The sequence below is a fragment of the Myotis brandtii genome, unplaced genomic scaffold (genome assembly GCF_000412655.1).
Source record: "Myotis brandtii unplaced genomic scaffold, ASM41265v1 scaffold685, whole genome shotgun sequence".
Lineage (NCBI taxonomy): Eukaryota > Metazoa > Chordata > Mammalia > Chiroptera > Vespertilionidae > Myotis > Myotis brandtii.
In genome coordinates, this window is record NW_005370679.1 from 278,587 (window position 1) to 294,028 (window position 15,442).

The 15,442-nt window shown below is 38.6% G+C and overlaps 1 protein-coding gene and 1 pseudogene across 2 annotated transcripts; both read right to left on the reverse strand.

The window, feature by feature from the left end:
* Positions 1–7,222: 7,222 nt before the first annotated feature.
* LOC102253648 (protein syndesmos) lies at positions 7,223–8,131 on the reverse strand. Its single transcript, XM_005881674.2, has one exon. The coding sequence runs from the start codon at positions 8,126–8,128 to the stop codon at positions 7,511–7,513; it is 618 nt and encodes a 205-aa protein (XP_005881736.1). The 5' UTR covers positions 8,129–8,131; the 3' UTR covers positions 7,223–7,510.
* Positions 8,132–8,722: 591 nt separating this feature from the next.
* On the reverse strand, positions 8,723–9,844 carry LOC102254252 (annotated as a pseudogene). Its single transcript, XR_001359716.1, has 2 exons — positions 9,262–9,844; positions 8,723–8,787 (listed from the first exon to the last, which is right to left on the reverse strand). The product of XR_001359716.1 is annotated as a protein syndesmos pseudogene (transcript).
* Positions 9,845–15,442: the final 5,598 nt, after the last annotated feature.

Consider the following 15,442-nt stretch of genomic DNA (forward strand, 5'->3'; position numbering starts at 1 on the left):
TACCATTTGCAACAGCATGGATAGAACTGGAGAGCATTATGCTAAGCTAAATAAGCCAGTCAGAGAAAGATAAATATCACATGATCTCACTCATTTGTGGAATATAATGAACATCATAAACTGATGAACAAAAATACATACAGAGACTAAGAAGCATGGAACAGACAGTCAAACTACAGCGGGAAGGCAGGTGTAGGTTTGGAGGGTAAGAGATCAACTGAAGGAATTGTATGCATTCATATAAGGATAACCAATGGACACAATCATGGGGGCTGGGGTGAGGCCAGGTGCCAGGGGGTAGTGGAGTCCAGGAGGAGGTCAATGGGTGAAAAAGGAGATAACTAAGTTAAATACAATGACACATATTTATTAAAACTAAAGGGATTAATAATTATATAGTATACTAACACTAATCAAAAGAAAGCAGGAGTAATTAAATTACTTTCAGAGAGAGCCAACTTCAGAGCTAGAAAAATTATCATGAACAAGGAAAGGCATTTCATAATGATAAAAGGATAATTCTCTAAGAAGGCATCACATTCCTAAATTTATGTCCAACTAACAACCAAGTGTCTGAATCTATAGGGTGAAAACTGATAGATCTGCAAGAAAAAATAAATAAATAGATCATAGTAGCTGGTGAGTTTATAATTCCTCTATCAGTAATGGGCAGATCCAGCAGGCAGAAAATCAGTAAGAACAAAGTTGAACTCAATAGCACCATTAATTAACTTGATCTAATTGATATCTATAGAATAATTCATTCAAAAATAAAATGAGAGGAGGGGGAAGGTGGGGACAGGATATATCTGTAATACTATCAACAATAAGAAATCAATTTGAAAATTAAAAAAAAGAAACCACTAATAAAATATAAAAAACCTACAAAAACAAAATATACATTCTTTTTAACCTCACATGAACATTCACTAAGATAGGCCACATTTTGGGGCATAAAATAGACCTTAACAATTTTAAAAGAATTGGGATAATACAATATATGATCTCTGACCACAGTATTAAAGCTAGAAACCAATTACAGGAAGATATCTGGAAAATCCCAAATACATGGACATTAAACAACACATTTCCAATAATACATGTGTCAAAGAAGAAATCTCAAGACATGTTTAAAATGCTTTACTTTATCAAAAATGATACTACAACTTAAAATTTGTTAGATACAAAAAGTCATTACTCAGAGTAAAATGTATAGCATCCAATGCCTACAGAACAGAAATAAAAGGTTTAAAATCAATAATCTAATCTTCTACCTTAGGAAATTAGAAAGAGAAGAGAAAATTAAATCCAAAGTAAACAGAAAAAAATGAAATAAGGAAAATTAGAGCAGATGTTAGAAAATGAGAAGTCAATAGAGAAAATCAACAAAACCAAAGCCTATCTCTTTAAAAAGTTCAATATAATTAATTAGCTTATAGCTAGGCTACATGAGAAAAAAAACACACAAAAAATACTAATTTCCAAAATGAACAGGAGAAAATATTTTACTGACCACTTTTATAATGAAAGAAAATCATGTTCCAGGGTCTAAAGAATAATAAAACTTCTTAAATGGAATTTGTTTTATTAGTTCATCAATATGAGTCATTGGTATACTAAGAGATTAGAAGCTAAATATAACTAGAATAAATCAGTTTTAATAATCTATAATTAGCCTTTCGAGAATTAGAGATGCTTGAAGCTGACATCTTCCGGGAAAATTCAAATGAAGCAGATGACAAATCTTAAAAAACCAATGCTGAGTTTCATCTTTGTTTATGTTTTAAAAAAATTTTGGTATACAAATTAAACTTAAAATAAAACTAAAGGTCCAGAAATGACAGCTGTCCTGGCAAAGTATATTAAGATTAAACTGAGGAAAATGAAATGTTACATGTTATTACATGTTTTGATATATAACATTTTAAGTAGTGGTTTGATTTGGCTCTGTCATAATAAAATTTATACCTGTGAATAAAATATAGAACAGTGACTCCCACCAAAAAGTAATATTTACATTTGAGGAATGGTAATCATGATAACAGGTAATGATAACCACAAAAACAGTCCTGGTGATATTATCTTAAGAGTCACGTAGTAAATGAAACTGATTTTTGAAGAATTTTGAGTATAAATTCAAAATGACTTCTGAGTTAGTATACTAGTTGTAAGCAGAGTGCTGGTGGTATACAAACTTATAGGCATACTGTTTAAAATTTTATATTTTTCAGTGTGTATAATTTCTTTAGGTGGCCATTTAAGGTGTATATATCAAAAAGAAGATATCTGAATTTGCCTCATAAAAGAAAAAAAAGCAATATTGAGAGTTCATTTAAGACATTAAGTTATTCCACAGAAGATTTAATTATCTCTCTATATAAAAGGCTAATATGCTAAGGGTCTGTCTGGGTAATGATGTCACAGAGCAATGCCTGGCTTCCTCTCCCTAGCAACTAGCCTCCTTGAAGTTTCTTCAGCCCAGGAACACGACTTGCTTTATAACCAGGTGGAAACATTTTACACTGTAACCAGATGTCTGTGAAGTGTTTTCCCATGCCTCATCTCATTTGATCCTCACAGAAGTCCTGGAGTAGGTAGATAGGAGACTAGGTGGAATCCTATTTTCTTTCCATTGGCCAGAAAATGGAGATTTAGAAAACTTAAGAAACTTGACCCAACTGAAAAGAAGAAATGGTGGACCTTGAAAATGACTTCAGGTTTTCTCACTGCGCAGAATATAGTCAAACACTGCTGCAGCTAAGCATTTTACCCTTTGTTCTCCCTGCGTGATCTACAATAATAATCTGCTTCATGTTGGTATATACTGCTGTGTTGCTGACAATTACCTGAAAGAGAAATTGGGGTGCTTCACTGTGCTGGAAAAAGTTTGGCCACATCAGAAACAGGTCTATTTATTCTATATCTATAAAAGGCTAAGTTGACTTGTGCAGGCACGATACATATAAAGCTCTCACTGGTGTCAATCACACACGTGTGTTTTGATCTGTCATTGTGGACTGTGAATTTAGTTGACACTTCTATTATAGAGAAAGGGCAAATAGTGATATTAAAATATTTCTTCTAATTAATTTTCTTTCAGTGTGCACAAATCTGTGCACTTGGTCACTAGTATATTTCATAACCAGTAAAGTTTGGTCAAAGAACTTTAGAAAGTGAAGAGCTCAAACAGAGGAAGAGAAAAGATGCACTGAAATATTTTTTAATGATCTTCAAAGCAAAATGGAAAGATGAAAGGAAGAAAAGGAGGAAGAGAAGGGGGGAAGAAAGAACAAAGGAAGGGTAAATTGAGATTCTTTTAAACAGGATTTTACTTTGAATATATTTCACTATATTATATTAAGACAAATAAGAGGACCAGACAGTAGGAAGTGAATATTCAATTGCAGGACAAGAATTCCTGCTTGAAGGAAAATAGATCATTGTATTCCCTTTTCTGTGGAACCTACATTTCTTTTATGTTTCAGGATTTCAATGCAAGATTATAAATTGTTAGCTATTAAACCCACTGATGTTTACATTTCTGAATTCATATTTTTTGTATGGTTATGGGTTAAAATTTGTAGGAGGGGAGCTCCTGGTAAATTTGGAATGGTGAAGTTAAGTAAAGCTATTGTTCCTGAAAGGTAATGGAGACCACACACATGGGCAGACAGATTTATAGTAGCTTCTCAGACTTCTAGGTGGACATGCACTCTGCTGCTTTGGAGACATTTGGTGAGAGCTTTCACAAATATTTAAGACTTGCATCACTTTCCTGGTGAACTTTTAAGAGCTATTGTCATTGGTACACCAAGCTGAGTTTCTCAGTAAACTTTATATTCAGCTTCTAGTTCACTCTTAAGTTCTGTTCACATTTTTTTCCTCTTCCTGAATTTTATAATATATCTTGTCATTTTCATTAATGTTTGGAGTGGCTCTATTTTCTTGAGAAAATCCCAACTAATATAATTACTCATAGTGACAAGTAGCTCATTTTTCCAAATTAAGTATTACTTTTAAATGAGAATCTCAGTTTTAGAGAAAAATCACTTTGGAAAGGAAGAGGGTTAATGGGCAAATACTTCATTTGACCTTTCCAATCTATATATTTATATATATTGTCTCCTTATAGCAAGTTCTTACTCAAGTTTCAATACTCTTTGTCAACTAGAAATATGTACTTATTCGGATATGTTTTTTTTTTCCAATTCCAAGTTAACATACAGATTTTTCTTAACTCATTCAAGACCTTCAACACTCTACCAATCTTCTTATTGCACTCCTTTTCATATTAATAACTAGAATCTCTTTAGCAAGACACATCTAATCTAATAAAAGAGAAACATGGAAATTGACCACCCCTCCGCTATGCCCCAAGCCACACTCACCAGCCATTCAGAGCGACTATATGCAAATTAAGCCAACCAAGATGGCGGCCGGCAGCCACTGAGCTGGAGCAAGCAGAAGGCTTGGTTGCCCTGGCGAAGGAGGAAGCCAAGCTTCCTGCCTGCCTGGCCAGCTGTGGCCTCATAAAGGCAACAAAGTTTCAATTATAGAAGATAAATAAATCCCAGATACCTGCTTCCAGCCAGCCTCCACTGGGAGCTTGGGTGGCTGGGGGCCATGGCCAGCCTGCAAACAGCCATCAGCCCCTCACCCAGGCTGGCCAGGCACTCCTATATAATAAAAGGGTAATATGCAAATTGACCCTAACAGCAGAATGACTGGGAATGACTGGTCACTATGACACACACTGACCACCAGGGGGCAGACGCTCAATGCAGGAGCTGCCCCCTGGTGGTGAATGTGCTCCCACAGGGGGAGCTCTGCTCAGCCACAAGGTAGGATGACGGCTGCCAGTACAGCGGTGGTGGTGGGAGCCTCTCCCGCCTCCTCAGCAGCGCTAAGGATGTCCAACTGCAACTTAGGCCTGCTCCCTGCTGGCACGTGGACATCCCCCGAGGGCTCCCGGGCTGCCAGAGGGATGTCTGACTGCAAGCTTAGGCCCAATCCCCCTGGGAGTGGGCCTAAGCCAGCAGGTGGTCATCTCCCGAGTGGTCCCAGACTGCGAGAGGGCACAGGCCAGGCTGAGGGACTCCCCCAAGTGCACAAATTTTTGTGCACCGGGCCTCTAGTCTCAAGTTATAATTTCAAAAATAATTCTTCACATTATTTTAACAATATGCTTTGTTACTTCAGCTGATAACTATGAAATAGAACTTTTCAGTATTGCTGCCAAATTATATATAATCAATATTAATTTAATAATTATAATGCTAATTTGATCACTATTAAACTGAATTCTTGTGAAGGACTAATAATAAATAAACAATTATTTCAAACATTTCAAATTGTATTATTTGTACAGATAAACAGAGCCTTTCTAGAGTTAGAAAGCAGAGCTTCATTCTTTTCCAGTGAGAATTTCTCACTGTCAAAGCACTTTACTAGCAAATAGATAAAAGTAATATTAATATTTTCAGGTGCTAGAAAAAAATTGAGGTCTTTGCTAATAATGACTTAGGAAAAGAAAGTTATTCATGAGTGGAAATTATTTTCCCTAAAGGAATTTTAAGTTTGAAATAAAGAATTCTCCACTTCAGGCCCCCTAAAGGTTGGTGTTGGCACAAGGTGAAATAGAAAAAGAGAAAGAAGATGTGTTGATAGAAGGGAAAAGATAAATTTTCACCATAATATAGATATCACAACACCAATAAGTGTTGGATTTTTTTTTCTGGAAAAGTCTCTAATAAAAACAAACTTTACCCAAAATTTCTGAAAGGCACTATTTTGAAATTTAACATAGATCCAAGCAGTTTCAAGAAATCCATCCTTTAAATCACATAAAAAGTTAAGGACAACATAGTAATGTCAGCTATTCATAATTCCATTAGGATTAATTTAATCAGATACTTTCTTTTGACCACATTGATATACACTGAGAGACTAAGGATATTTATAGAATTGGTTAAATGGGGAATCCATGAGGGAATTAAACATATTGGCTTGTTGTGTGTTCATTTTCATTTGTTTCCAGGAAGTTTTTTATTTCTTTCTTGATCTTATTCATAAGCCATTCATTGTTTAACATCATGTTATGTAGCCTCCATGTGTTTGAATATTTTTGGGAGGGGGCTTTTACAGTAGTTGAATTCTAATTTAATTCCACTATCATCTGAGAAGGTGCTTTATATTATTTTAATCTACTTGAACTTGTAGAGACTTGTTTTCTGCCCTAACATGTGTTTTATCTTAGTTAATAACCCATGTGCCCTTGAGAAGCATGTATATTCTGCAGCTTTGTGGTAAAATGTTTTGTTAATGTCAAATAAATCCATCTGACTCAGTGTGTCCTTTAGAGTTACTGTTTCCTTGTTAATTTTTTGTCAGGAAGACCTATCCAGTGAAGTCAGTGGAGTGTTAAAGTCCCCTACTATGACTCTAGTGTTGGTGATCTCTCCCTTAAAGTATTCTAGAAGTTTTTATATAAATATTGGTGCTCATATTTTGGGTGCATATATGTTTACCAGAGTTTTATACTCTTGTTGGATATATCCCTTTAGTATTATGTAGTGACCTTGGTTGTCTCTTGTGATGACCTTTATTTTGAAATATATGTTGTCACATATGAGTATTGCTACTCCAGCTTTTTTTGTTGTTTTATTTTTCCTTTTGCATGGAAATTTTTCCATCCCTTCACTCTCACCCAGTGTGCATCTTTTGTTCTGAGGTGGTTCTCTTATAGACAACATATAGTTGGGCCATACTTTTGTATCCATTCAGCTACCCTTTGTCTTTTGATTGGAACATTTAATCCATTTTTGTTTAAGGTTATTATTGATAAGTACTTATATATTGCCATTTTAATTCTATATGCTTAGATTTTTCTCTCTGTTTCTTCTTCTCATTACAGCAGTCCCTTTAGCAGTTTTTGCAATGCTGGCTTGTTGGTAATGAACACCTTTAGCCTTTTTTTTTTTTTGTCTGGGAAGCTTTTAATTTCACCATCTATTTTGAATTGTAGCCTTGCTGAATATAGTAATCTTGGTTTTATAAATGCTTGATTTTCATTACCTTGTGTAAATCATGTCATTCCCTTCTGGCCTGTAGAGTTTCTGATAAGAAATCAGTCGACAGTCTTATGGGAGCTCCTTTGTAGGTAACAAATTGCTTTTTTCTTGCTGCCTTTAAGGTTCTTTCTTTGTCTTTAATTTTTTTTTTCCAAAGTACAGGTATTTTATTTACAGAGTGGAGTGCCTTCGCCCAGTGTGGCTGCTTCATCAAGGCTCTAAGGTGGAACAGGTGCCCAGGCTGGGCAGGGAGCACCGCTTTTCTTAGGCTGGGTAGGCACTGTGGAGACTTTCCAGTAGCTTCACTGAGTTTAGCCAGACTTGGGGCCATAGGAGACTGCCAGTGGTGACCTTCCTGCCTGTGGTGGCTCTGCTGTTGTCATTCTGCACACTTGACGGGTATTTCCAGACCATCTCTGGGAGCTGCCTCTAGACCATACTCAGGAAGAAGATGGGAACAGCTTCTCCAGGGCCTTCTTCTGCTTCTCAGTGGCTGCAGCCACAGCTTCAGCCAGCTTTTCCTCGGGCATCATGTTGAGCACCTTGAGGGCGAAGAGGAGCTGGTACTTAGCCGTGCTGATGAAGGCATTGCTCAGGAAGTTGGGAAAGCCACCAACTCGGTCCTTCTGGGTGTACAGCGGGACCCGCACCAGTCCCAGCACCTCCAGGCTGTGGTCGCGCGAATGAACCACGCTGATCTCCATGGCGTGCAGCTGCTCCAGCGTCAGCTGCAGCGCGTACAGGTGCGCCATGACACGGTGCGGGCCCTCGGTCAGGTGCGAGCTCAGGTAGTCGGCCTCGGTGAGGCACAGGCAGCCCAGGCCCAGGCCCAGCACCCGGTTCAGTCCATCCTCCAATGACCAGAAGCCCTCGGGGAAGCCCAGCAGCCCGTCTAAGAGCATCTGCATCAGCACCGAGAAGCGCATGGGGATGCAGCCGAAAAGCTGCCCGGGGTTGGCGGCGTACAGCATGGCATGGCACGAGTGGCTCCAGCCCGGCCCCAAGCGCATCGCCTCCACCCGGCTGATCTGCTTCAGCTCTGGCACCGCAGCCGACATCTTGTTACTCTGTCTTTAATTTTTGACATTTTAATTATGATGTGTCTGGTCATTGGCTTGTTTGGGTTCCTCTTGCTTGGGACTCTCTGTGTCTCTGGAAACTTGTGTGACATTTTCCTTCACCAGGTTAGGGAAGTTTTCTGCCATTATTTCTTCAAACATTATCTTTACCTTGCTCACTTCCTTCTCCTTCTGGAACACTTTTTATGTAAAGATGTTTCATGTCCCACAGCTCCCTTAAGTTGTTCTCCTGTATTTTAATTGTTTGTTTGTTTTTGTTCTCTGATTGTGTAATTTTTTTCTACCCTGTGTTCTAATTTACTGATCCAATCTTCAGCTTCCCCTAATCTGTTGTGTATGCTTTCCAATATGTTCTTTATTAGTGCTATATCATTTTTTTTTATTTCTGGACATTCTTTTTTATACTTAGTATATCTTTTCTCATGCTTTTGCACATCTTTACCATCATTATTATGAACTCTATATCAGATACATTTCTTATTTCCACTTCATTTATCTCTTCTCTGGAGAATTCCCTAGTTCTTTCATTTTTTTTTTCCTTTCCCCATTTTAGCTTCCCATTTGGGTTTGTGACTATATATTATGTAGTTCTGTTACACTTCCCAATCTCTGGTGCAGGACAGTGTCAAATGCATTTTCTGGCCAATTAGGTCAGGCAAAGGCTTAAAGCCTACATTGACCCACATTTCACTGCTGACTGATTGTATTCAATCTTGAATTGCCTCACACAATAATCCACAGGGGTGACAAGAGGTTTTCCAACAGGGTGGGGCAATTTCTTCAGCCTAGAGCAGTGATGGCGAACCTATGACAAGCGAACTCATTTTTTTGGTTGATTTTTCTTTGTTTAATGGCATTTAAATATGTAAAATAAATATCAAAAATATAAGTCTTTGTTTTACTATGGTTGCAAATATCAAAAAATTTCTATATGTGACACGGAACCAGAGTTAAGTTAGGGTTATTCAAAATGCTGACACGCTGAGCTCAAAAGGTTCGCCATCACCTGCCTAGAGACTAATTGTTATTCTCATTCTCTTAATGAGTCTCAGAAGGTCCACACAATGGGGTAAAGGGTTTTCCAATAGGGTGGGTCAACTGTCTTCCCTTCTTCTGCTTCTCAGTGGCTGCAGCCACAGCTTCAGCCAGCTTTTCCTCGGGCATCATGTTGAGCACCTTGAGGGCGAAGAGGAGCTGGTACTTAGCCGTGCTGATGAAGGCATTGCTCAGGAAGTTGAGAAAGCCACCAACTCGGTCCTTCTGGGTGTACAGCGGGACCCGCACCAGTCCCAGCACCTCCAGGCTGTGGTCGCGCGAATGAACCACGCTGATCTCCATGGCGTGCAGCTGCTCCAGCGTCAGCTGCAGCGCGTACAGGTGCGCCATGACACGGTGCGGGCCCTCGGTCAGGTGCGAGCTCAGGTAGTCGGCCTCGGTGAGGCACAGGCAGCCCAGGCCCAGGCCCAGCACCCGGTTCAGTCCATCCTCCAATGACCAGAAGCCCTCGGGGAAGCCCAGCAGCCCGTCTAAGAGCATCTGCATCAGCACCGAGAAGCGCATGGGGATGCAGCCGAAAAGCTGCCCGGGGTTGGCGGCGTACAGCATGGCATGGCACGAGTGGCTCCAGCCCGGCCCCAAGCGCATCGCCTCCACCCGGCTGATCTGCTTCAGCTCTGGCACCGCAGCCGACATCTTGTTACTCTGTCTTTAATTTTTGACATTTTAATTATGATGTGTCTGGTCATTGGCTTGTTTGGGTTCCTCTTGCTTGGGACTCTCTGTGTCTCTGGAAACTTGTGTGACATTTTCCTTCACCAGGTTAGGGAAGTTTTCTGCCATTATTTCTTCAAACATTATCTTTACCTTGCTCACTTCCTTCTCCTTCTGGAACACTTTTTATGTAAAGATGTTTCATGTCCCACAGCTCCCTTAAGTTGTTCTCCTGTATTTTAATTGTTTGTTTGTTTTTGTTCTCTGATTGTGTAATTTTTTTCTACCCTGTGTTCTAATTTACTGATCCAATCTTCAGCTTCCCCTAATCTGTTGTGTATGCTTTCCAATATGTTCTTTATTAGTGCTATATCATTTTTTTTTATTTCTGGACATTCTTTTTTATACTTAGTATATCTTTTCTCATGCTTTTGCACATCTTTACCATCATTATTATGAACTCTATATCAGATACATTTCTTATTTCCACTTCATTTATCTCTTCTCTGGAGAATTCCCTAGTTCTTTCATTTTTTTTTTCCTTTCCCCATTTTAGCTTCCCATTTGGGTTTGTGACTATATATTATGTAGTTCTGTTACACTTCCCAATCTCTGGTGCAGGACAGTGTCAAATGCATTTTCTGGCCAATTAGGTCAGGCAAAGGCTTAAAGCCTACATTGACCCACATTTCACTGCTGACTGATTGTATTCAATCTTGAATTGCCTCACACAATAATCCACAGGGGTGACAAGAGGTTTTCCAACAGGGTGGGGCAATTTCTTCAGCCTAGAGCAGTGATGGCGAACCTATGACAAGCGAACTCATTTTTTTGGTTGATTTTTCTTTGTTTAATGGCATTTAAATATGTAAAATAAATATCAAAAATATAAGTCTTTGTTTTACTATGGTTGCAAATATCAAAAAATTTCTATATGTGACACGGAACCAGAGTTAAGTTAGGGTTATTCAAAATGCTGACACGCTGAGCTCAAAAGGTTCGCCATCACCTGCCTAGAGACTAATTGTTATTCTCATTCTCTTAATGAGTCTCAGAAGGTCCACACAATGGGGTAAAGGGTTTTCCAATAGGGTGGGTCAACTGTCTTCCCCCAGGCAAAAACCACCTGGATAAGAATGGTCTGCCTGAGAAAGATGACCTCTTCAGCATGAGGGAATGGCTCCACACAGGAAACTTGGGTTTTGCCTTCTGAGCTTTAACTTCAGTGCCCCCAATTCTGGTTTCTACTCACACAGTTCCAGTCCACTCTGCCCTCCCTCTGCTGAAGCCCAAGTTGAGTGGCTTCACACTAAATTTTGATCATTGGCTTTTTAAGAGGGTGCTTGTATTTCCAGCCATCTTTCTCTGGCAGACAGCAACCCTACTGCTTTTGAAAGCTAGATGTTATGTGGGCATCTTTCTCAGTTCTGGTGCTCTCTGCTGGATGTCCCAGCTTGGGCATTAGACCCCAGAGTTCTCAATGGCAACCACCAAAGTTGATATATCTCTCCAGAACATTAGCTGCAATCTGTGGGATCCTGAGCAGCCTGTTTTTGACTCTGCCTTCCCTACCAGTCTCTATGCAGTTGCTGCTTTTTGTCCTTGGTTATCAGGGTTCTCTCCAGATAGCCTTCACGTCATTATTCAGGAATTTTTTTTGTTTTTGTTCTTTTTCTTTTGTATTATTTTAATATATTTTATTGATTTTTTACAGAGAGGAAGGGGGAGGGATAGAGAGTTAGAAACATCGATGAGAGAGAAACATCAATCAGCTGCCTCCTGTACACTCCCTACTGGGGATGTGCCTGCAACCAAGGTACATGCCCTTGACAGGAATCGAACCTGGGACCCTTGAGTCCGCAGGCTGACGCTCTATCCACTGAGCCAAACCGGTTAGGGCTTCTTTTGTATTTTATTTGTAATTCCAGTTTGGTCCTGGGAGTGTGTCTCTGTAGCATCCACTTCCTCCACCATGCAAATGGGTGTTTCTAAATTTGATTTTAATGCCTTGCAATAATTCATGTTGACCACTTTGTACTTCTTATCTCCCTCATAACAGTATTCTGTCATTTCGTGCTGCCATCTGTTTTCCTTGGCACTCCTATTTTAAGGTCTACCTAGATTCATTTTTTCTTATAATTTAACATACTATAGAATCTCTTTTTTACAATATCTTCTTCATACAAACACTGGTCTCCTGTCATAGTCTATCATTTTCATATTCTTTGAGGTGAACAATTCAATAAGCAAATCAATTTCAACCAGGCAGTGAACACACCTTTATTCTATGAGTAAGTAATTAGTTTTCACTACCCCATAAGCATTACTATGACACTTGTATTTTGAACAACCAACATTTTCTGTAGGAATAGCACATTTTAGCTAGGCTTTTTGTTGTTAAAAAATGTCATTCTGTTTATTAAAATCCTATTCTGAGCACTAAATTGGAGAATATTTTATATCTTATAAAATTTAGTTCATATTTTACCATGAAGATTCTAGTAAAAACATTAAATTAGTCTTGAGTACTGTTTGCAAAACATTTTGAAATACTATTGGCAAGGAAGTAGGTATATAAACTTGTACGATGATACAGATTAAACCTCTTGTCCTGTCTTCATATTTTAAACATTTTGATTTGATAACATATCAATTGAATAATAAATCAAAGTGTTAAATGTCAAAATAGATCTCATGCTATTGAGTTACTTACTTGTAAATTTCAGCCATTTTTAAATTATTAGATAACAAAAATAGGTACTTCATAGAATCACCATTCTCTATGTACAAAGCTAAACAAGCCCTTATCCAGCCTGTTTTATTTTTGTTGTTTTAATAAAAATAGTAAGTTTCCTCAGCATAATTGATGTGAATCAAATCAACAAGTGTGTCCATATTTTAAAAAAATACTAAAAAGAACTTTCTACCTTTCTATTTTAAATATTGTTTAAGAGCAGATTTGAAAAATTTAGAATATTTTTGTTTTATTTCAGTGAAATGATTGTTATTATTTGTTGGTTGTTTTTTTATAAAATATACATAAACTACATAAAAATAATGAAAGTTTATGGTTAATACATACAATCCATATATTCAAAAGAGGGGTAATCTACAACACACTTAAAAAAGTAGATTGTGTAGTACAGTGTCAAAAAAGCATATAAATGTAGTATAAAATATGTTCTCAATTCCTGAGTTTTATTTAAAAATGAACTTTGGGTTAAGATGTATAATCAGATATATATATATATAATAAGGATTTTCTTTGATCGCCAGCATTAAATGAAATTCATAAAAGCACTACCAATGGCTTGATATACACATGTATAGTATCTCTACCAAACTCTAATGAAAATGTCAATATTATAAAAATCCTTAGAGATGAAAGCCTTTAGTCAAAAAAATGAATAAAATTAAGAAGTAAAACTCAAAATTGACATTGTTCAATAGTTGGTAGGTTACTAAATCTGTTTGAGCCTCAGTTTTCTTATCTGTATCATGCCATCTACATAGATCTGTTATGATGATTAAATACAACTACATATATTTAATGTATAAGGTTTAATGTATTATATAATGTATACATTTGATAAGTGCCAGTACTATTTAATTTTTGATAACTTAAATATATGAAATGGTAAAATACTTAATGCAGCTTCAAAAATGAAAATCTAAGGCTGATTGCCCAGTAAACTATTGAGTAGATTAAGCTGAAAATTATGGAAAAAGAAAATGATTTTAGTAATTTAAGAGCCTAAATTAAAAATCCAAGATGATAGGAAACTTATTGAAAAATCATATTAATCATAAAAATGTTTGGGGGACTCCAAGATGGTGGCTGACAAGAAGGCAGTGAGGGAAATAGTGTGAGTGAGTGAGAGAGTGAAAGGGGAGTGCGTGGACGTGTGGGGAGTGTGTGTATGTGTGAGTGAGGAACAGTTATATTCCATAGGACTGTTGGGGACTGGAGGACCAGGCTCCCCTGGCTGGGCAGCCTCTACTACAACTGAAATCTCTCCCAGGGCAGCCCTCTCTGCTGCAGAGACCATGCCATCTTGAAGGGGAGAGCTGCTGTGATTGGAAGCCCAGCCTTAACTTCACCCAGGGAGACCTCGGATAACACCCGGGATCCTACAGCCACAATGCCCAGGGTCCAGCTGCCTGGGCTGTGAACGCATGAACACAGAGACTCCAGTCTTCCCAATTACAGCCGCCTACAAAATTTGTCCAGTGGGAGACAACGTGGCGGCAGAATAGATGGACGAGTCCTGCATCTTCTCACAGAGCATATAGAAGAAACAGCTGAATCGAATAACATCCAACTGGAATTGGTGAGTTAAACACAGCTGGAAAGGTCAGAGATTGCCTGGAAAGAGGTGGGATCGGGGGTCTGGGTTGGAGGAAGAAACGATTGCAGCTGGGACTAGAGACTCAGAGGGAGATTACACTGCACCAAATTCACATCCCTTGGTGTCAGTGTACCCCTTGAATGTGGAAGGGGATCCATAGGGCTGATGGTAGTGGGGGACTCTAGTTCTAAACCCACAGCTGTGGGAGGCTGCACCCAGAAAGGCAGCCTGAAGTTCTACACTGGCCATGCACTGCCAGGGTGGAGAAAGATTCGAGGAAGTGTGGTTGCTCTGTCTTTATAATTTACATGCTTTTACTTGCTAAACCCAGTGCATAGGAACTTTCAATTAAAAACACTCTCCGAGACTGCAGGGGAAGGTGGTTTTTGTGGAAACTGGGGAGCAGAATAGGGAGAAATGATCAGGAATCCAGCTCTGGGACAGACCGTCCTTCCAATCCTGAATAGACATTTTTCTCCTGAAGACTTGGCTCCTCCTAGCAGCGCTGCCACACCCAGTCTTGAGCATGGCAGGGAAAGGAAAATTTTATAATACCCCCAGGGAGCCCTGGGGGACTGGGTTGAGGGGCCATTTGATCCCAGAAACTAATACAGAAACACAGCCACCTAGGGACCATGTCAGCAATAGTCGCTTGTGTAAACATGACTGAAAGCAGGCAGAAAAACAAAGTGGGCAGATTTATCCCTCCTGCATGAAACCAAGGTTGTGGCATATGACACAGAGGAGCGGTGGATTGCTGGGAACTTCAACACTGTGATGACTACCTGACAGGAAACTGAGACATGGCAGGCAGAACAGTTAGAGAGGGGTCTTAAACCAGCACTCATGGGACATTGAAGCTCCGCTGAGCAAACAAACTTCACTACTTCACTTTTTTATTTTTTATCTTTTACTTAAGAAACTAAACCTTTACACTTTATTTTATTATTTTTTATTTTTTATTATTATTTTGCTTTATTTTTTATATTTTTTGAATTAGTGTTCTACATTCTTTTTTTATCATTATTTTACTCTATATTTTTTTCCTTTGTACCAACATTTTCTTCCTCACTTTTCCCTTTCTCATCCTGTTTCTCTTCTGTTCCTGCTGTAGTTTTTCTCTATCCTCTTATTTTAATCCATGTTAAAAACTGATCTTCTTTATCTGCTTTATTGATGCATTACTATTAAAGAAGTCCCTGATGGCCTACACATATATATAATTCCCTCTCCC